The following is a 22,328-nucleotide window of genomic DNA, read 5'->3' on the forward strand; positions in this document are numbered from 1 at the left end:
CGCTGGTCAGGGCCGCGGGGCAGCGCCGTGGTAACAGGCAGCACCCAGCTCTCCTTGCTGTAAAGCCGCACACCTTTACTTCCCATTTCTACGTCCCCAGTGGCCGTGGCAGTGGGCAGGGCTGTGCTTGTGGTGGTCCCACAGTGGCAGAGGGGTCGCTGCCTGGACTGTTGCTGGTTGCTGGGAGAAAGGAGAGGATGTGGAAGGACCTCACACTGGAAATTAAATACTCGGCCTGTAGAGGCACACGTCACTTCTGTCCATAACCTGTGGCCCCGAACGAGCCTAGTGGCCCCAACGGTCTCCCCCATGCACAGAGAGGCATCTGGAAGCCTGCGGCAGATGGCACGGGGGCCTCACACAGCAGGCAGGCCACTTGTCTCTGGCCTCCTCTCTGCCCTCCTCTGTGAGGCCTCCGCCCCTGTGTCCGGTTTCCTGTTATCCGCTCCCTGGGCTCTTTGCTCTGTCCTGGCTGGTGGCTCCCACGGCCCCGCCCCAGGCCGGGGAAGCAGCGCCGCATTCCAAAGAGAGCACATCTTCAACTCCACGACGTATGTGTCCACGCACTGGGGCGGACGGACCCTGAACTGTCTGCGGAAGGAGGTCGTGTGCCTACACGGCTCCTGAGACTCGAGTTTCAGGTGACGGCCACAGTGCAAGAGGGACTGGAGGTGGTTAACGATTATAGGGACTGACCTGACACGTGGAGCGCTTCGTCAGTCACACCCGCGGCCACAACACAGGGGTCCTCACAGCAGATGGGGGGCAGGGTGCTCTTCCCTCCATTTCCACAGCGAGACTGTGGAGGCTCAGAGAGGGCCAGCACTTCCTCGAGGCCACACAGCAGGTCTGGGGTGGCCCTGGGGACAAACCCAAGTGTCCTGTGGCCCCACGGCCCAGGCTTTTCCTCCTGGCTGTTCCCTGCATCCTCATCCTCCCACCTCTGAAACATTTCTTCTTAGGAACACACACATTGGGGCGCCTGGGAGGCTCAGTCTGCTAAGCATCTGACTCTTGGTTTTAGCTCAGGTTGTGATCTCAGGGTTCTAGGATCGAGCCCCGCGTCAGGCTCTCTCCCTCTGCCCCTCCCTCCACCCCAGGCACGCGTGTACGCTCTCTCTCTCTCAAATAAATAAATCTTTTTTAAAAAGTACGTACACAGCCACTTGCTGGGCTCCTGCCGCTTGCCTCAGAGACCGCAGACAGTGGGCCCGCCCTCTGCTCAGACAGATGCCGTCACTGCCCCGTGGGGTGGCCCCTGCTGGACGGAGGGGGACACAGGAATAAATTGCGAGGGAGCCCCCAGCATTGCGTTTGGGATCAAAGGAGTTGTGAATGCAGAAAAAGAACCTTTGACTCCGTTTTACTTCAGGCAGCAGAGAGATGCCAACCGCCCACGGGTAGGACCGGGGGAGGAGGGTGTAGGCTTCAGCTCACAGCGAAGGCCTTGACCACTGAGTTTGAAACGCATCTCCAGAGGCACCTCCGGTCCTTGCCACGCCTTCCACAACCCGCCAGCCTGGGGCCCAGGTGCCTGCCTGCTGTTCTGTGGGCTGAGAGGAAGGATGGCCCTCAGCCTGCACTTCCTCAGTGAAGCTGGGGACCCTGGTGGTGCCGTGGGGGCACTGGGTGGCTCATGGTGCCTGGCGCTTGATGCCCCCCTGGCCTCTCACCATCTCAGGTGCCACGTGATCTTCCCACACCAGATGAGCCAAGCAGGGAGGACACCCTGTGACACTTGTGGACACAGAGGTCCCAGGGAATGGGCAGCTGGGCTGGAGTCAGGTTGCAGGGAGCCGGCTCGTCTCCTGTGGCTCTGGGTCCGTCCAGGCAGGAGCCTGCAGTGTGCAGCCCCAGGGAGACGTCTGCCTTCTCTTAGGTCGTGCTCACCTGCGGGACACTCATGAGATAGAGGGCCACAGTGAGGGCCCCGGCCTGGCCGCCTCTCCCCGGAGCCCGGTGGGTCTCCTCTGTGGAGGCCCGGACGTTCTGGAATGTATTTGAACTATCTAGACATCAAAGCAGCGGATCAGAGATAGGACAGCTCTCCAGGAAACTCCTGTTCAAGACTAAGACTGAAGCCAGAAAGGCCCGGAGCCGCCGCTGTGAGGTGCCCAGGCAGAGCCCGGAGCAGGCTTCCCTCTCCTTCCTCTGGGGCCGCAGGCTCAGCGCAGGCTGGGGGGTACTCATGCGTGGTCACCACCCCAGCTTCCGCTCTGGGGACAAGCAGAACGCAGCCTCCTCGTCAGGAGCCCTTTCTCCCAGGCGCCTTCAAGGAGCCAGCCAGTGGGTGGGTGGATCCTGTGCTGTCCCTTCCAGGGGGGGCCCCTTCATGGGACGGGAGCAGGGGAGAGGCTGCTGTGCTCTGTGCAGGTCGAGCAGGTTGGGCAGAGGCCCCGAGGACGTGCTGCTGTCCGGCAGCCAGAGTGGGTCGTTTTCAGAAACAGGCTTGGATTTGTAAGAGTTCCATGCGTGTGTGCGCGTGTGAGCGTGAGCGTGAGTTAGCCTCGGTCTAGACAGGCTTCTGGAGGCCGGCTGCTCCGCGCCTCAGCACCTCCCGCTCGCTGTTCACACACCAGCGAGCTAGGCTAGGGGAATGAATGACTTGAGGAATGCGGGGTTGCGAAGCAAGCAGCCATGATCTCCTGCTCTCGTTCTCCACAGGTTTTCCTCTCCTGATCTGTATCATTTCAGTATCGTTTGCCACGGACAGTTATGGAACAAGTGTGAAGTAAGTGAAAGGATGCGTCCTTGGGTTTGGCTGGAGGGAAAAGGCCGCTGTGAGGGCCCCCCCCCCCCGGGTTCTTCTGGGGGCACGGTCTGTCTGTGAGGGGCTGCCCCCCCCATAAGGAGGCCAGAGAGAGCAAGACACAGCCTCAGCTGTGCCCTGGGCGTCCCCCCCAGCAGAGGTTCAGGGGGCTCCCAATTTTCCAAGAGGACAGGACCAGAAGACCCCCCTCAACTTAGGATTCTGCAGGAAAATGGGGGGAAGCACCGCTTCCTGTGTGCGGTCACCCCTCTTTGGGAGCCGGGGTTGGCCGTGCACCTTGCAGGGGGGCCACTCAGTCGTGCTGTGTGTTCCCCGGAAATGCCGTCTCCTCAGAGCAGCCCCCAACGAGCATCTCACAGATGCTGTCCCCTGCCTCGGGCATTTCGTGTGTCCTGGTCCTGGAGTTGTCGGGAGGAAGGGGGGGAAGGGGGCAGAGAGCCACCTGGAACGTTCACCCGGAGATTGAGAGGCACGAAATCATCGTGGGTAGGTTGCAGAGACAGCAACACTCTGTTTGGGTGGGCCCATAGTGGGAAAAGATACTGTCTTGGCAGCTGTTCTGGGTGGAGGTGCCCCGTGCCCCTGGGCGGAGGGACAGTGGTGTGGACCTAACGCTCTGCTTCCATTCACAGCTGCTGGCTGTCCATCTCGAGCGGTGCTGTCTGGGCCTTCGTGGCCCCTGCGCTGTCCATCATTGTGGTAAGTCCCCACCTTTGGGTGTAGAGGGGCTGGGCCTTGTGGGCCCTGCGACCCTGTCCTCCTGTCCTCCACAGCCTGTTGCAGCACACACACCCCCCACGTGTGACCCAGGGCTCCAGTCCCCAGATGGCGCTTGGGGAGCCACAGGTACACGCAGCCTGCGAGGGACAGAGTGTGCTGGTGGGGGCTTTCCGTCCCGGGTCTCGCTCGTGCCCTGCCTCCTCAGCTGCAGCAGGGACGGTCCTGCACGTCTGGGGAGTCACCAGCAGAGTCCCGAGATCACGGGGGACAGGGAATGCGACCGGAGGGGCCTATGAGCTTGCAGGCAGGCCTGCGGGCTGCTCTGCCTCAACCAGCGCTCAAGCGAGGCTGCCACATGGGGTGGGGGCTCCCACTTCTGGCCAGGGAGCTCCGTCCTCAGGCGGGGGGAAGGGGACGTCCTCAGGCGGTCAGATGGGGGGGGCTCCGTTCTCGGAGGTCAGGTGGAGAGGGGGCGCCGTCCTCAGGCAGTCAGACGGGGTAGGGGTAGGCTCTGTCCTCAGGCAGGTGGCCCTGACGCCGTAAAGAGCTCTGGAATCACAAAATTCTAAAAACAGACTTTGCTGTTCTAGCTATTGTTCCTCCTACATCTCCCAAGAAAGCCCTGGGTTAAGTTTCATCATTTCTGACGGGCCTGGCTTGGAACATTGCCCATCATCGGTGCCTCGCCGCGCTAGAGGAGGGGAGCGCTCTGATTGGCCAGCCGTCACTGCGGCTGGAGGAGGGGAGCGCTCTGATTGGCCAGCCCTCACTGGGGCTGGAGGAGGGGAGAGCTCTGATTGGCCAGGCCTGGGTCACAGCGATAACCCTGGGGCTGGAGCACGTGGATTCCAGGTCCCGGAGGAAGTTACGAGAACATTGGGGTATGGTTCGCAGAGGAGGCATGGCGCACATGTGGCAGGGGCTCTGGGCGGTCCCAGGGAGCCCCTCGGCCCGGCAGCTGTGCGCCCCCGTCCGTCTGGGCCTGGGGTCCCACTTCGTCCCGACTCGGGGGACTCCGGGTGTGGCGCCGGGGTCGTGCGGGCCAGGCCCTGTTGGCCAAGCCCCTGGTGCTCCTCAGAGGAGTGCTCCCGAGTGTCCTCGCGGGTGCTTTCCCATGAAGTCAGTGTTAGTAAGAGAGGCTCAGTGTAGGACCGTCTTTCCCCTAAGACGGGAAAGTGTGTTTCCGTGAAGGGTGCCCGCTGCCAGGGAGTAGCTGCTGGAGAGATGGTACTTCTGTTCCGCAGAGGGGCAGCCCAAGGGGCTGGCGGCAGAGGACCCAGTCCTGGCCTGGGGGACCTGGGGCGGGGGCGGGCAGTGGCATTAGTTTGGCTCTCCCCCTCCCCCCTCGCTCCTCCCCTCCCCGTCTTCTGCTGGGACACAAACCAAATTAAATCCTCTGTAGGTAGTATATATGTTGGCTAAATGAACATAATGAAAAATCAATCAATCAATGAGTTATTCAATCAATGCTCTGTAGGAAGGAAAGGCTCAGTCCTGGGAAGTGTAGCGGACCAGGCGCTCAGTGATATCAGCAGGCGTGTCCTGCCTGCCCCATGGCCCGTTGCCTCTGGGCTGGTAGCATCTCAGGCACTCTCTCCCTGGCGGGGACACCACCTGTCCTCTGGGTGTGCAGTGCAGAGCAAGGAGGGAAACTGTTCCCAGCTGTCCCCGCAAAGTCCCACAGAGGCTCTTATTGGCTGCTGTGGGTCACTGCAGATGGAGGCGGATGATGAGCCAGGCCAGCATCACCTGGGTGCTCAGGGGCCAGAGCTGGGGGTTCCCCAGGAGGCTGTGGGGAGCTGTGGGGAAAGGGATGCCACTGCTTGTGCATCCTGGTCAGTACCAGGGCATGTATCTGGCACGAGGCCTGGTCAGGACAGGCTGTCTCTGCCATCCCATCTGGACATCTCTCTGCAGAGGTGCCACACACTGATATCGCAAAGCGGTGGCCCACAGAAGGGCCTCCCCACACCCTTCCTTCCCACCCTGTGCAAATCCACGGTATGTAATCTCCAGGACCCCAGGTGGGACCCCAGAACAGACGCTCCACACACCGTCTGGGCCAGGACCCCCGATGCACTCTGTGAGCACCCTCCCGTGCTGGGACCCTCAGCCTGCTCTCCACGTGCACCCCTTCTGCTGGGACCGCAGGACGTGCCCTCGGTGCACCCCGGGCAGTCACGCATGCCATGGTACTGCCTCTCAGCTGCTGCCTTTGAAGGCTGTGGAGTCCCACCTTGGCTGGGGGCAGCAGTGCTAACAGGAAAGGGAAGGGATGCCTTCCAGATGCCTGTCCCTTCAGTGTCCTCATTCATCACCCCTCATCATTAAACCTGCCTGCCATCTGAGGACAGGTCACCGCTGAGGGCGGTCAGCAGGGACTTGGACTGCTCCACCCTGCATGGGGCAGGGGTCTCATAAATTCCACACCTTTCTTTCTCTTGTCCTTGCTTCTTTCCTCGGCTGCTTCTCTGAAAGCCCACCTGACTTGTTCCGAGTTCGTTGGCACCAACCGAGGCCATGGGCCCTGGGGGTTAATTAGAAGTGAATGTGAGGGAAGATGCTTGAGGACTTGTTAATTCCTTCCTTGTTAAAATTCTGTGCACACAGCGCTCGTGCCACACGTTGGTGGGGCAGGGCCTTCTCGGCGCAGGCTTTCCAGAGGATCAGAGTTTGGGCCTCCATTGTGGCGTCTCCATTGTCTGGGATGAGAGGGACAGCGGGTGGTGCCAGCCCCACACAGCAGCCCTGTTGTTCCGCGGCATTGACTTGGCTCCCGGTCTCCGGCTGTCTCCTGCCGGGTGACATGTGTTCTGGGGCGTCCTCGGGGACACACAGGCAATGGGGGTGACTTCCTTCCTTTGTACAGCCCTCAGAGCCTCTAGGTCCTCCATGGCTGCGGTGCCTGAGCCTCTAGAGGGCCAGGCTGTGGTCTGAGCTCTGAGCTTTGGGAGCCCGGGGGGGCCCTGGTGGGAGGGCTGGGTAACAGGGGGATGGGGGCTGTGTGGACATCAGCCCATTGCCCCTCCCAATAGGCTATCCCTGCGGCCCTGACTGTGCCCCAGGGACTGGTCTGGACGGACCTGGACTGCGCTCCTGCTCTCTGGGTTTGGGGGTGGTTTGGCCTATGGAAGTGCTGGCGGGAGATGAGAGGGTGGGAGGGGACTGAGGCCAGGTATTCACCCTTAGGCTCCTTTGTGCAGGACTGTGGGCGGCCAGGGCTGCTCCATCCTCCATAGGCACATGCTGGCCGCAGCTTCTGGCCACAGCCTTGTCCACAGCCCCGGCCTCTGCGCTGCCCGGATACCTCTGTGGGTGGAGGGGCACAGCTGACCCACATGTGCGCGTCCTGTCCCCATCCCCCCAGTCCTTCTGTGTTCAGGAGGAGTGGCAGGTGCTGCTGGGAGCGTTTAGTCCTGCAGGCAGCAGGCTCTGGTCCTCCCAGGGTGCCCCCCACCCCACCCCGCCCACCAGCCCCCAGGCCCCTCTGCACAGGAGAAGCTGTAGGAACAGAGGTGCCGGAGGCCATTCCGGTTGCCGTCTCCCCAGAGTCCTCTGTGCACGTGCCTAGGATGGCCTTTCCCCGGGGGAATGAGTAGGGTGTCGGGGGGACACATACTGAATTGGTGGGTGAGGGCTGGGGGCACGGGCAGGGAGAGCCAGGGGGAGGATGTTGCTGAGACCCCAGCATGTAGGGATGAAGACCCTGCCTCAGGCTGGGGCCCCGGGAAGAAGAGAGGGCAGGTTTGAGGGCCATTTTGGGGAGTCTGGGAGAAAAGGGAGGTGAGAAGACCATCCTGGTGCTGGGTGTGGGGTGCGAGGAGAGAAGGGAGGCTCGTGTTTACCTCACGGCTTGTAGAAAGGGCGATGAGTCCGCCCACAGAAACATCCCGTGGGGCCCACAGCTTCATTGTTGTTGTATTTAACTTTGAGTTCAGGGCAAGCATCAGATGTCTGGGACCGTGTGGCAGCCTGGCCGTTCCTGGCTGGGTCTGTGGTGAGACCAGAATAACCAGTAACATCACCACCCACCCCTGTTCTGGGCCAGACAGTGGGGCGGGCGGAAAGGGTGGGAGGGAGCAGCTCAGGGCCCTGTGGCGGTGACCTTGGGCTCCTGCGGCCCGGCCACTGCCCGGGGAGGCTGAGCCACCGTCTGGGGATGGGCCATGGACAGAAGAGCTTCTCCGGGGGGCGGGAGCTTCCAAGGAGCGTGACCGGGCCAGGCACCAAGCAGGGCGGATCACACACCTGTCCAGGAAGGGCCGGGAGGTTGGGGAGGGCACGGGGTCGTGGGTCAGAGCGCCCCTCCGCTGCACGAGCAAGGGGCTCTGACAGGGCCGGCGTTGTCCAGCGAAGTGCTTTCAGCTGCAGGAGGTAGCGGGGTGCTGTGTGACCGAGCTGCAAATCCAGGGCTGTCCCCTGTTCCCGGAGCTGTGCGAGGCTCGGCTGCAGCCACTACCACCTGGCCTTTTGGGGGATCGCAGGGCTTCGATCAGAGATCCTGAGCTCCCACCCGCTGTCTGGGGTCCGGGAAGACCATTCACGTGCTCCACACAGAGGCAGAAACAGGCTCCGAACAGACTCCAGACCACTGGACAAACAAATTCCCGGGCTCAGAGCGGGGACATCGGGATGGGGTTTGAAGGGAACATTACTGACCAGAGTGCAGAAGGGAAGTAACTGGATGCGTGAGCACCACGCACCTTGTTCTCTGTCTGTGGTGACCTTCGCCCTCTAGATCCAGAGACCAGGGCAAGAGCGGCCCCTGTCCCAGAGCTTTCCGGGTGATCTGAGATTTAACGGGACTTTGGGGACCAGAGGCTGCCCTGCCTCGATCCTTCTCCAGCAGCCAGCACAGCGTGGGGTCCAGCTCAGGGACCCAGGGACCCCGTGTCCTCCAGGCTCACTGGAGCCCCAGTTCCCATCGTTCAGGGGGCATTAGCTCCTGGCCCACCCAGCCCCAGCTCTGGGTGTCAGCATCAACCCTGAAGGCCAGCAGTCCTCAAACACGTCACATCGTGAAATTACTGGTTCCCACCGAGCCACATCTCTGGAGGTTTTGGTTATTGGACACAGGCCTTTCCAGTGTCCCAGGTGATTCCATTTGGGAGCCAGCTTGAGGGCTACAGCGCTCCCAGGGGACATGGCAGAGTGCTAGGACCAAGGCGGGGGGCATGGGCTGGAAGGGGTTCCATGGTTTCGTAGCTAGGTGCAGGGGTCCACTAACTGTGGCCCAGTGTGGCCCTCTGCCCACTTCCTTAACAGTTCCGTGGGCACACGGCCACGGCTCTGCTGGGTTTCCTGCTACAGCAGCTGAGTGGACTTGGGGGCTGGGGGCAGCAGCGTGGGGTCCTGCTGACTTGTCGAGCCTCATGCTGGCTCTGCACTGGGGGGCTTGCCTCTTATCCCCTCCGGGGACCCCTGGTTGTGTGTCTGGGGTTATCCCCATTTGCTCAGACAGCCACCTCATTTCCAAACAAAGACAGCGGGTTTCAGAATAACACGCGTGGACGGAGCATGCCCGTGCCCAATGCGCAGAGCTCTCTCGGCGCTGGCTTGCGTGAGGTCGTGCTTGGGGCCGCAGAACGGTGGCTCCCTAGGGAGAAGCTCCCATCTGGGGATATAGGCTCCAACAGTCTGTGCAGCTGAAAGCACCCACGTGTGCTGGCCAGTTTTGAACACGTTTTAGAGAGGTGCCTGTTTGGGTTGGGATGGGTGGTTTCTGTGTGTTCTGGTGTGGTGGGTCCTGCTGGAGCAGGACTGGGGGACAGTGAAGGGTCACTGAGGCCCGAGGCCTCGAGCTGGGGAGGAAAGGGCAGAAGTGAGCAACAGCTCGCCTCGTCACCACACAGTGTTCTCCCCGATCAGGAAGGGAAATGGCTACCGTTCCTTGGATGGCTGCAGGTGGGCCCAGTGTGCACGGCCCGCGGGACCGGCAGGTGTTGTAGAAGCTGTCGGTTCTGGACGCCCCTCATGGGGTCCCCATGGGCACCAGAGTCCCCCAGGGGCTTGTTCTGTGCAGGCCCCATAGGGCACGGTCCTCCAGTTCCCAGAAGAAAGAATTTCTGAGGAGAAGCCAGGGTGGCTCTCTGCACAGAAGCCCAGATGTGACAGGGTTATAGTGCTGGTCACAGAGGCCAGACACACACGTCCACGGGGACAGAGTAGCAGCTGTGGCTGCACACCACAGCGTCTCCCGTGTATTTCCATGTAATGCTTTCCCTGTGAGTTGTGGCACACATCCCGATGGCTTCTCACGAGGTCAGGGAGCAGGACGGGGTGCAAACCCCAGAGCCCTGTCCAGCCCTTCCCTCCTCTGGGGGTCACATGACCTCGAGTGCAGCTCCTTCCCCGTCTTCTTTTCTGCGGAAATGCTGCCCGTGAATTATTCCTCCGGCTTCTGTCAGAAGTAGCCTGCTGGCCGATGTCACGTGGGGATGCCAGGCTGGTGAAACACCCAGAGTTCGTGGCGCTCAGGCCTCTCCACCACGGGCCTCCCCCGCCCCGGGCTTCCCCCACAGGCAGCCAGGCACCAGCCAGGCAGAGTGGCCGGGGTGAGGGGGCAGGCCCACATGTGTTTCAGATCTTCCCGAAACACTAGGGTTTTCTGGCTCACAGCTCGGCCTCCCCCTGCAGGAGCCGGTCGCAGGGTTGGAGGTCCGCTGGGCCTCCTCTCCTGCCATGCAGGCAGGTGGGACTGTCCTGCCAAGGGGCGAGAGTGCTCGCCAGAGGGGAGAGAGAGACGGCAGGAACACAGCCCAGAGAAATCTTCGCAGAGACAGCACGAGATGCTGAATGGGAGCCGCCGGAAATGCCAGCGGCTGCGCCCTGGTTGCCACGCTCCCTGGCAGAGGCCTGGAGGTGACAGAGGGCCGGCAGGCCTGTCAGGCACCGTCTGTGTACCCCTGCTTCTCCCCCGGGGGTTAGTCTCATGGCCTAGTCCCTCGGTGGCTGAGGTGAGGCCCTGGGTCACCTGGGTGCCAGGAAACGAGGGGTGACGTGATTCTGGAATTTTAACACATATGCTTAAGAATTTGAAAGAAAACCTTAACACATATGAGCCGTCTGCTCGGCTGTTTCTCAGCTCCCTGTCTCCACCGCCCCCAGCAGACACCCCGATCCTAATTACTCATGTATCCTTGGGGCTTTATGCTGATAGAGGTGAATGTAAATGTCCAGGGCCTTTCCCACACAAAGTCTACTGGACTCTGGCTTTATTAGCGTGAGAAGAGCGGCCCGGGTCTGTGGTCCCCCCGCAGAGTGGGTGGGCCATGGCCGCCCCCAGACCTGCCACCTGCTGTGGATGGTCACGTGGTCTCTAGCCTTGTGTCGTTCCAGACGAGGTCTCAGCTTTGCCCGGGGCACGAGGAACCCAGGATGCAAATCGCAGAGGGGAAGAGGCCAGGCCTGCAGGGCGGCAGATGGGACCAGGGTGAACCTCCCCTCGAAATGCATGGGAAGTCCTGCAGGAATCATCATCAGAGCTCTAGACTTTACCCAAAAGCATAAAGCCAAAAAGCATTTATTCAAGAAAACAGCCAAGTCTTGTGGTAGAATGGGGCCTCCTGGTGGCCCTGCGCTCTGGGTCACTGGTGGGTGGGTACAGGGAGCAGCAGGTGCGCTGCCGGATGTGCCTGCCCACATCTCTCAGAGCTGAGCTGTACTTGGACTTGTGTTAGCAGCTGTTGTCTGGAACACAGTCCCCACCCCTGAAGCAGTTCCGCACCTCTGGTGCCCTTGCCCTGCCCACCCTTTCTCCACGTGGCTGAGTGGGGTTTTCTCGCGGTTTTAATGTGATTGGTGCGGGAGGGGAGGAGGGCACCGCTGCTGGTGAACATTCACGCTGTTGACTTGTTCCTCTTCCTTGGGCTGGGGGACCTCTGTCAGGATCCTCCTTGTGCAAGTGGGAGAGGACGTAGGTGACGTGGGTCCGAAGCCAGGGTCCGAGCTGCCGGGGTTGAGGGGTCGGTGAAGCCAGGGAACCGGGTTGCACAGGGCACTTTACTGGTGGATTGGGCTGTACAGGCTGGGGCTGCGTGCGGAGGGTGCCACCCCCGCCCCGTCCTGGGTGCTCCATCCGGGCCTGCACAGAGTCGTGGAGGATGGGGCCGGGGTTGGGGGGAGGTGAATAGCACTGAGTTTGTGGGGAAGGGTCTGCAAGGCTGCAGGGAAGGTGGAGTCAGCAGTGGTGCCTCAGGAAGGCCTCAGGCTGGGGCCCCCGCGAGGAGGCCTCAGGTGCACGTCAGTGGGCTGGGCACGCAGACCTGCGCGTCGGACTGACTGCCAGGGTGGGAGGCCCAAAGCCCCGCCTGCTGCCCCGCGGTGCCGGCTGGTTCTGCTGGGCACCAGGCTGGGGTGGGGAAGGCCACTTCTCCTGGGATGTCTGCCAGGGAGAGCCTTGTCCTTGCCTGTGGTCAGGCCTGAAAGTGCACATAGGATTTTGCCTGGCGCTGGACTCCTCGGCGACTTTGTCATTGACTTCCGAGGTTTCCAGAGGGAAGAGAGGGTCCCGGCCACAGCACAGCCCTGAATCCAGCGGCAGCAGAAGGAAATCTGGGCTCTCACTTCCCCTCGCCGCCTCCCCTTGCTGCCGGGCTCAGTCAGGGCGCCGGGGAGCTGCCTGCAGGAGGGGCAGTTGTGCCGGAGCCTCTGCAGAGACCCCCTCAGCCCCGTCTCCCAGCCCCCCTGACCCCACGGGGAGCAGCACTGGGCAGATGCAGTCCCCTGCGCTGTGGCCTCCGTGGATGACAGAGCCGCAGGCCTGGGTGGGGCTGGGGACTGAGAGCCGGGTGGTGCGCAGGGGGCTTTATGGATATGATTTTTCATCCTTGCAACGACCTATTCACACTGTGGGTGTCAGGACTGTTTCTCATCAGACGGGGAAACAAGGGCACGAGCGTGTGGCGCGGGGGCTCAGAGTGAGCAGTGCTGAAATGAGGTTTGAACCCCAGGCCTGGCCTTGCCGTGCTCCTGGGGGCCAGACCTTTCCTGCGGGCACAGCTGTGCTCCCAGAGGGTGCCGCTGCATGTGGCAAGGGGAGCGAACTGCTCAGGGCCCTCCGTGGGTCAGGTGTTTGCAGACGCCACCTGCTCGCTCAGCCCGGCGGGGGGGGGGCTGCCTGGGGGTCGGGGAGCTCTGCAGGTGCGGCTGCGGCCCTCACCTTGTGCCCGTTGCTGCCCTTGTGCAGGTCAATGTGGGTATCCTCATCGCTGTGACCAGGGTCATTTCGCAGATCAGCGCGGACAACTACAAGATACATGGGGACCCCAGCGCCTTCAAGTAAGTTGGACTCTGGGCCATCCATGGTGGTCCTGCCTGCACAGAGCTGCTCAGGGGTAGTGGGGCGGGGGGTCACTGGGGAGCCCTGGGCTCGAGTCCTCGCTTGGCTGTTAGTCACCTCCTCTGACCAGGACCAGCCCTTTAAGCCTTGCTGCCCCATTCGGAAAGCAGGGGCCTACTAGGTGCCATCTGGGGGCTGCTCAGCCCTGCGGTGAGAGGCCACTTGCGAGACCGAAGGAGGAAGGTTCTGGATTTGGTCCTGCCTCAGCCCTGGCCACTGGCCCCCTCCGTGCCTTGCTCTCCTGTCTGTAAAGGGCTGTCATGCAGGTGAAGCTCCTCAGGGTAGAACTTCCCGAGGTGCTGCAGGGCTGGTCCTCACGCAGGCAGGATTCCCCACGCCTCCTGCCCTCGAGGGGTCCTGACCCCGTACCAGTGAGGGCTCCACTGACTGCCAGTGACAGAAGATCCAACACAAACAGCCTGAAGGAAAGGGGGATTGATCCACACAGGTATCCTCAGAGCCCAGGAGGGAGTCTCGAATTGCTTAATCCGGGGGACCCAGCTCCTTCTGCATCCTTCATCCCTGTGTCCCCTGTCGGCTTCATGCTCAGATGGACCTGCCTCCTGGTGACACGGGAAGACCCTCCCTCCCACCTGTTCAGACAGAGGTCCTGAGCTTGGAGGCCGGGGCTCCGATCGGGTCCCATGTCCACCCCAGAACCAGTCACAGCAGAATGGAAGTGACCAGTTCACCCGGGCCTGAGTCCCATGGTCCATCCTGGCTCTGGGATGCACTCAGCACCCCCAAACCACAGGGCCAGGGAGTAGGGGAGGTGACTCCCGACAGGGAACTTGGGGGCTGTTATGAGCATTTAGGACAGGAACAGTAGACACCTAAGGTTCTGTAAGTTACTTTAGCTGCACTTTATCTTTTCCGATCTGAGAGCAAAAGCAGTAAATATGTCAGCAGCAAATCGATAAGACAATTATTCTGTAATGAATTCCCAACACCGTGAATTGGACTGAAAGCAGCTCTGGCCCTCGTGGGTTTGCTCAGCCTGCAGACACCTTCGAGGGCAGCACCTTGGGGCAGGAAGGGGTCTTGGGTCAGGGAGCGCATCCGTTTTTTTTCCCTGGTGGGAGAGGGCAGTGCTGCCCTGTGAGGCTGGCCTGTCCCTGCCCCGCGGTGGCCTGGCCAAGGGGGACCCTCCCTCCCTGCAGCCCAGCTCAGGGCCAGCCAGTGTCCCCAGCCCTCGTTTCCAGCAGAAGGCCTGGCTCTGCTGTCTGATCCTGGCCCCACCAGGACCACGGCTCTCACTGCCCAGAGCAGCCGTGAGCTCACCCCACCGCGTGTGCCCTGTCGTCCCCCATCACGGGCCCCAGGAAGCAGCCTCCCTCCCTCCACCACTGCATCTCTGCTCCCCGAGTGGAGGCTGGCCCGGGGTCAGGGACCAGGCACGGGGAGCACATTTCCGCATCTCTGCAGAGCCTTGGCTGCTGGCCAGACCGCTGAGGCCTCCCGTGTCCTGTACCCGAGGCCTAGGGTCACGCTCCTCCCAGGAGAGCTCAGGCGGCGTCTCTGGACAGACAGGGGGCTCTGCTGTGTGACCCGTGCAGGGGCTTCTCTCCTCCACGTGGCCGAGCCTGGCTCCGTGGGACCCCTCACTGTCTTCTGGGGTCCTCTGTGTGGCGTGTGCCCCCGGGCTGCAGACCAGGCAGGGGGACGGCAACTGCAGCATCCTTGGACAGCGACTGTGGCTCCTTCCTCCTCCCCGGCCCTTGGTTTCAATCTGGGGGTTTCCTCTGTGCGGAGCAGCTCCTCACTCAGTGACTCACAGGACGACGTGCTTCCTCAGGAGCCTGGAGGGGCTTCCACGCCCTCCTTCGTCTGTTTGCTGGGGGATTCCAGACTCCCAGAGAGGAGCAGAGAACATTCCGTTTTCACAAGGGAGGTTTAGGCTCCCGGGGGCAGGGGTGAGGCTGTGGACCACGAGGACGCACCCACGAGCCATGGGAGGAGGGGGCTCACGTGGACTGAGCCCCACGCAGGGCTGGCCTGGAGAGCAGCGGGACAAGGGTGTGTGTGGGTGCTGTGTCCACCTGCCCGGGGCCTCCCCCAGGGCAGGGAGCTGCTCCTTCTGTGTGTGACAAGGGGACCCCGCCAGTCTGGCCCCATTAACAAGAGGCCTCAGAGAGCTCCAGCTGCACACGTCTCCCCCAAGATCTTGTTTCGATGCTTCAATTTTTAAGAAAAAATGGCACAATTTGAGACCCATTTCTTGAGACTGATCTTTTCACATGTGGGTTTCCGAGATGTAGAGGTGAGACTACGCAGTCCGTGATAGTTGGTTTCCCAGATTCAGGCGTTGGAGTGTATTGACTTGAGGAAGTTGCGGGGCTGCCGTGCCCCGGCAGCTGACCTGTGGGAGCCTTCCCTGGTTTCAGGGTTTGTGGCCAGGAGCTGCCGGGGCCGGGACCCTGGGCCTCCCACCAGGAAGCTCAGTTGGCCGTCTTGCACCTCTTCCCAGAGATGCTGGATGTTGCGGGGCCCCTGTGCACGCTCGTCGGTCTGTCCGTCACTCACTCGCTCATTCCTTCCTTCATTCAGCGGTCACTTCCTACGAGCCGCTGGGCCCTGGGGCAGGGCTGCGCTGTGGGGTTGCAGCGAGGAAGCCCCGGCCCGGCCATTGGGAACTCGTGGTCGAGTGAGGGAGGCAGATGTGCACCCAGTGATAAGCACAGCTCCCATCTGTCTGCAGGCTCTCCTCTGAAGCCCAGGTGCAGAACCCCCCACGTGCCAGGCTGAGCTGTTTCAGAAGCCAGGGTAGATGCGAGGTCTCTCAGAAACGGCCAGGAGTCAGACGACCATGTGGGCATTGCGTCATTCGTTCAGCTGGTGTTCCCTGGGGGCTGACTGGGTGCCAGCACTGCTCTGGGCTTGCAGAAGCAGCAGGGACCACGTTCCGTGGAAGCCACGTTCTGACAAGGAGCCCGTGAGGCTGATTCTGAGCATGCCTCCTGCCCTGCGGTGTCCACCCCGCTGGAGCCTTGGCTCTGCTGTCTTTGTGGGCACCTGGGGGCGCCCTCGATCAGCACTGCTGCCAGCTGGATCAGGGTGACCCGTGGAGGGCGCCCAGCGCCAGGTGCAGGGGGGCAGAGACAGAGCTGCTGGCTTGGCAGGGACCCCGTCTCGGCTCCTGAGCGTCCACTCCTAACCCGAGGTTACCTGCAGGATGGAGCTCAGGTCTGGCCCCCAGGAGGGCTGTGTCTGCTCCCTTTCAGAGGCCTCACGTCGAGAGGCCAGTGCCCTAGACTACCCCCCTTGCCTGCCTGCCCCCCTGAGTGGCCATCTCCATTTCTCTTTCAGGTTGACAGCAAAAGCCGTGGCCGTGCTGCTGCCCATCCTGGGAACTTCGTGGGTCTTTGGCGTGCTTGCTCTCAACAGCCAGGCCTTGGTCTTCCAGTATATATTTGCCATTCTCAACTCCTTACAGGTGAGTGCCTGTGGGACTGCCAGCTGGGCTGTCAGCTAATGAGTGGATGAGTGTGGAGCAGGTTGCCACCGGGGCAGGAGGGAGACCCTCCTCTCCGTGCTTGCCACACACCCTGCGAGCCCATAGCACGGGCATGCCCGAGGGCCGAGGACGGAGGTGCGATGGAGCACACACCACGGTCTCTGCACACAGGGTCTGCCGGACCATCCCCTGTTCGCAGCGGGGCTGCTCATCGTGCTGGCAGTACTGGTGGGAGGCACAGCTAGGCCTCAAGGGGAGACAGTCGCATGTGTGCAGCTCCAGAAGGGGAGCCAAGCGCAGAGAGATGGCGATGATGTGTACTCAGGTCTGGGTTCACATGTGTCCCCTGCAGGGAGGGGCAGGGAAGGGCCAACAGCCTGGAAACCAGAGACCTGGGGTGCTCAGAACCTGTATCCCTAGACCCCCCAACAGAAGGGTGGAAGTGAGTGCCTGCCACCACCCACAGCCCGCACAGCTGAGCCTAAGGCTGAGTCCTGGTGAGTGTGAGCACGGCCCACCTGTCCAGTCCTTGTTGCGGTCTGGGTCTCCTGACCAGAGCTGCATCTTCGGGAAGTGTGTGGGGCTTCTAATTTGTAATAAGGGGCACACATTGTTTGCCTCTGATCGTTTACAGAAAAATGTGATCAGTTGTCCTGGCTGCAGCCCTTATGCACCCTGGGTCCTGGGGCACCTCGCTTATCCTCTCTGCATTCCAGTCCCTCCTCCATAAAACGGGAACAATATCAGGACCCACTTCTGGGGCTGCTTCAGCACTAAGTGAGATAACTCACGGGAGGTGTTGCCCTAGTGCCGGACACACAGTAGCCATCGTCAGAGTTTGGGGACATCCTCATTCTCGTGCCCATTTCATTGTTATCATCATGTTGTCTGAGCTGAGGACGCCAAGGCTCAGTTTAGTTGATTGTCTGATGTCCTCACCTTTGTCCGTACTCAGCATTTTACTCATTGCTGGGCCTGTCCTGTCTGGGAGTTCACCTGTCTTTGTACCTTTGACCAAACAGCATAGTGGTCCCAGTGGTGCCAGCCTCTAGGCTAGACTTCATGGTGGGATCCAGGACGCCCCTCCATTCTCAGGGGCTCCAGACCATAGGATTGTCACACGGCTCACTAGCAGGCTCCCCAGCAGGGAACCACACCAGTGCCACTCCCAGCACCCACGTGGCCTTGGGAGGAAGCCTCGGGAAGTGCTGTGACAAGATGCGAGGGCCTAATCCTGTGTTCTCCCCTTCCTCCCCAGGGGTTTTTCATCTTCCTTTTCCATTGTCTCCTGAATTCAGAGGTACGTCTACTCTACTTTCTAAAAACGTGAAGACGATTTTTCATTTCTGAAAGGGCACACGGTGCAGGAACGGTCTTGCCTCCTCGGGCTGGTGTCCGGGGACGCAATCCTGAATAGGCTTTGGTGGTGGCGACAAGCTGTGTGCAGTGGGGCTGCTTTCCGTCAGCCCTTCCTTTGCACCCTGGTTGCTGAGTGACATCGAGGCATCCCCTTCCTGGCATCACACAGGCCCTGCTGGCTCCATGGAGGACAGGGGCGATGGAGCAGTGGGGGCAGCCAAACTGCAGCTTCTAGACCTGCTTGCTTGCTGTCCGGCACGTTAGGGAGAGTAAGATGTAGACGTCCTTCCTGCAGTCTTCCCCAAAGGCATGAGGCTGTCTGGGGTATGAGAAGGACATCTCCTGACTGCAGGGTTTAGGGGGGACTGTGTCACATGCCCTCCACGGGCATTGGGGCAGCTGCAGTGGGCTCGTTCTCAAGTACAGTCTGGGCATTGACCTGCTGTGCACTTGGCCATGGGGAGGGTGGAGGCTACTCCAGACCCTGTTTCTCAAGACCCACACTTACCCTTACATTGTGGGCTTGATGTTTGAGACCCCACCAGGCTTGGTCATGGGGAGGTACTCTGGAGCAATGAGTGGGAACAGGAGGAGAGGTACCACCCCAAATGTGCCATTTCTGCAGAGGGTCTGTTTGTGCAGAGATAGCGATCAGGCAGGAGGGAAGGGATGTCGGGGGAGGGGGGTGAGTGGGGCAGGGTGAGTCCTCTGAGGAGGGTGATGACCAGTGCTGGAGGGATTACATGACGGCCAAGCCAGCGAGCGGCCCAGCAGGGCCCAAAACTATGTCCACGAGGTGGGAAGGGGACGTGGCCTTGAGCCATGTATGGCCCACCCCGTGTTCGCATTCGTTCACTTTCTTCTCCGTTGTTTCTGCTGCCGGTCACACTCTGCTCCCTCCACCATTCCCTGTTGAGCGTGTCCGGTGCCCTGTCCAGAAGTGGTATGAGGCCAGCAGGGGCCATACCGGACCCCTCTCTCCCTCCGCAGGCCCTGGTACGGTGGTGGGGACAGTCTGCACCTGCTCAGTGAGGCAGTTGAGTCTGGATGCGATGCTTCCAAGTCCTGCCCATACCCTGCAGTTGGTATTCTGGGACTTTATTTCAGCGCAAAACCTAGGGTCCTAGGAGAATGACCTTCTATTGTTGCTGTTTCCGCCACTGAAATTGCTTCTAACCAGCCCTCTGTTCTGCCTTCAAAGGTGAGGGCTGCCTTCAAACATAAAACCAAGGTCTGGACCCTGACGAGTAGCTCCGCCCGCAACACGAACGTGAAGCCTTTCAGCTCCGACATCGTGAGTGCTACCAGTGTCTTGTCTGCCTCCCGCCTCTTGCTTGGATCCTGTCCTGCGTGCCTGCACCCTTACCCTCAGACCCGGGGGCTTTTCTGTCCTCGTCACCTGGAAAGCCAGAGGGGCTTCCAGCTCTGCTGGGTGCAGCAGGCCTATGCCTTCCTGGGCCTCCTAAACCCGGAGCCTCCAGCACACCTCTCCTTCCTTCCCTGAGCCTGACCTTGGCAGGGCCGCGGCGTGCATGCGGCTGCCCTGCCGGGATTGTGGTGCTGAGGCTTGGGTGCCAGTGGTTGCTGCTCAGCCTTCATACCTGGCATGGCCTGCAGGCTGCATGCGCTCTGGGGTGACCTTGTGCCCACAGCAGGCTCCTCTGTCCCCGTGGTATCACATGATCTCCTGCCCATTTCCCAGGGTCAGTACTTCCATGTTGACTTAAGAGGACGGGAGGATCCGTTGACCAGGAGGCAGACACTGGGCGTGCTGCTGGAAGTCGGCAGGGACAGCCCGACCTCCAGGGAGCTTATCTGCTGCACGGGTCTCTTCCCTCCACAGACACCCGAGCGCTGGGGTCGTGGTGTTCAGGGATCCCGACAAGCCTGTCATCTCCACGCCGGGCTTGGTTTACCTTCCTTCTGTGGGAAGTGCAGATGCAGTCAGGGCCCCCGGGTGCCTGGGGCAGATGACATGTGTTCTCATGGTGCCACTGCCTCCTACCTGAGCCGGGCCTGGCTCGGGGCTCCGTCCTCAGGAAGAACTTCCTGGGCAGTGTGGAGTAACGGCGCCCCCCGGTGCCGTGTTGTGCCGCGGCCACCATCTGCGTGTTCTGGTTATCGATGCGTGTGTGGCTGTCTTCTGCCTCCCACTGGCGGGTACATCATGGGAACAAGGATCTGGTTGGCACTGTTCACTACTGTGACCCCAGAGCCTAGGGCAGCAGTGGGGTGTGCTGTGTGAGTGCACGGACAGACAGAGGGGAGCACAAGTGAACGCGTGCACACACCAGCTCCTGGAAGTGGTGAGCGAGGAAGTGCAGAGGGCGGAGAGCAGTGCGCCCCTGGAGTCCAGGGTTCTCGGCCTTGGGGAGCAGTGGGGCCCTGACGGGGTGGAGCCTCATGCAGCTTTGTGGCCCAGCGCTTCTGCACTCCCTGCGATCTGGTTTCCCACCTCGGGACCGAGTCTTCACAGCTCACTCCTTTGTGATTTGCAGATGAATGGGACCCGGCCAGGCACAGTGTCCACCAAGCTCAGCCCCTGGGACAAGAGCAGCCATTCTGCCCACCGAGTGGACCTGTCCACCGTGTGAGCAGGGAGGCTGTTGACTGGCCATCTTGCTGCTCAGAGCACACCCCGCAAACTAAACACAAGAAACACTCTGCCTTCACCATGGGACCCTCTCCTCGTTGCTGTTTGGACATGGGGGTCCTGGCCCCCATGACAGGCTGTCTCACCTCTGGCCCTCCCCGTGTGACAGAGCCCACTGCTGGGCCCGAAGCCTGACGCACAGTGGTGGGCGGCCCTCCCGGTTCTCGTCCTCCCGTGGCCAAGTGACTGTCCCCTGGGGCACCCACTGTGCGCATACAGGACCCTGGGGCTGCGGCACGAGGAGGGCCAGTTAACCTGGGCACCGTGATGGGGACTTGGGTCCTGCAGGGAAAGTGAAGACCCCCAGGCACCCGCAGAGGGTCAGGAGGAGGCAGATGGATGTGTGAGGAGCGTGAAGAATGTCCTCGACCTGCTGAATCAGCCCCAGCAAGCTCTGAGAAGAGGGGCCCTGTGCAGGCTGGTGCCCCGTGGGCCACCTCGCCTTCTGGCTGTGCAGGGGCTTTGGGCTGGGGGGCGCTGACCACAGGCCCAGTCGCAGGCGAATGCCTCTTCTGGGGGAAGAGCCAGGTGGGGCCGCTGCAGGGAGAGCTCCCAGCCCCCCTCATGAGTGCTCTCTCCACATTCACTGTCCGCCTTGCCTTGGACCCCGTTGCGCACACCTGAGCCCTCCCGTGGCCCCACAGCTGGTAGCTGCCCTGCAGCTGGGTTTCCCACGGCCTCACTTCCCCCGAGCTTTCTGTTGGTCACGTACAGACACCTGTGTTTCTCACGGGCAGATGCCGGTGGTGGGTAGCAAGTGTGTTCCGTGTGGCCGCAGAGGCCACAGAGGCCACTGCTGCCCACATGGCCGCTTGTGCCACGCCCTGGGCAGGGTGGCCTGATGGTGGCTGTGTCTTCTGGTCGCTGTTGGTTTGTGGACTGGGGCTGGGCCCCCAGGAAATGGAGTGACCGTTACCGCTGCGTATGTGGTCAGGGCCCTTGGGACACCAGGGCCTGTGACCTTAGATGTGACCCCCAGTGCCATGGAATATGGGGAAGGAGGCTGGGAAAGCTCAGACCGGGTGTCAGCGGTGACAGTGTGTGTGAGCCGCGTGGGTCAGACATTCAGACCTGTAGCTGATACTGGAAAATCTGTAAACTGTGACCGTGGTGGCACCAAGCCTTGCCCGCCCCACATGCCTGCCGGGTCTCGGGGGCCTTTCCTGTGTAGTTCTGCGTGCCTTCTCCCTCCTTCTCAGGTGCCACCCCGATCACGATGGTGCCGTAGTCACCCGCAGGCACGTCCCGCGCGGGGAGGGGTTGGACCGAGAGCCGCGTGTCGATCACGGCACATCTTTGTCCCCGCGAAGCCCCGGGTGCAGCAGCCGACCCAGCACGGGGTGACCCAGCACGGGGTGACGGCGCAGTTGCCTCTCTGTGGCCCCCGGGGACGGGCGGGGGCCTGGAGCGCTGCTGAGACCCCGCGCATAGTGAAAAGGCCGAGTGTTCCCAGCCCCTGCCCAGGCTTCTCCTCGCGATTCCAGAAACCAGATGGCTTGTAACTGGGTGTTGGATCCTCGCCGTGCCCGCGAGCACCTGGAAGTGGGAACACTGTATTCCTGACATCTACACGTGGGTTTTTGTCTCTTTCGTTTCTGGTGAAGCAAATCGTAAGGAACCGTCTTTCCTTTAGGTGAAATTCTTTGTTTCAAACTCCGCGTATTTGCTCTCGCGGCTCCTGCACCAAGCGGAGTCACGAACAAACCGTTTCTAATGAAGGAAAGCAGCGCCCTTGATCTATAGGCTATAGATTAGGCTTCTGCAGCGCGTTATCATCTACATGTAATTGGGCCAAAGATAAGAAATTGGAAAGAATCGTGTGTTTAGAGTAGTTCACAGCACAGGAAAAATGACGAATGCCACTAAGTAGTGAAAATATGTTGTGATTTTTTATGAAATAAACTCTCAATGTCCTTTAGATAAACTGTGGTCCTAAAGTTTTTTGCTTGTGGGAAGTGAGCGGGATGGGGTCTCAAGACAAAAATGTGGAGAAATGCACGTAGGTGACCTCCCGCCCTGGGACTCAGTCAGC

The 22,328-nt window shown here is 61.2% G+C and overlaps 1 protein-coding gene across 2 annotated transcripts in view; it reads left to right on the plus strand.

Moving 5' to 3' along the window:
• ADGRD1 (adhesion G protein-coupled receptor D1) overlaps window positions 1-22,216 on the plus strand; it is a 126,040-nt gene extending 103,824 nt beyond the window's left edge. For both annotated transcript variants that reach the window (XM_040620049.1, XM_040620050.1), the window contains 7 exons: window positions 2,665-2,731; window positions 3,403-3,469; window positions 12,678-12,769; window positions 16,137-16,263; window positions 17,543-17,584; window positions 18,845-18,937; window positions 20,142-22,216. In XM_040620049.1, coding sequence (XP_040475983.1) covers window positions 2,665-2,731; window positions 3,403-3,469; window positions 12,678-12,769; window positions 16,137-16,263; window positions 17,543-17,584; window positions 18,845-18,937; window positions 20,142-20,237 — 584 coding nt within the window. In that variant the 3' untranslated portion in view covers window positions 20,238-22,216. The remainder of the gene's footprint in view (window positions 1-2,664; window positions 2,732-3,402; window positions 3,470-12,677; window positions 12,770-16,136; window positions 16,264-17,542; window positions 17,585-18,844; window positions 18,938-20,141) is intronic.
• The last annotated feature ends 112 nt before the right edge of the window (window positions 22,217-22,328 follow it).

The sequence above is a fragment of the Ursus maritimus genome, unplaced genomic scaffold, assembly GCF_017311325.1.
Source record: "Ursus maritimus isolate PB19 unplaced genomic scaffold, ASM1731132v1 scaffold_33, whole genome shotgun sequence".
NCBI classification, from domain to species: Eukaryota; Metazoa; Chordata; class Mammalia; order Carnivora; family Ursidae; genus Ursus; species Ursus maritimus.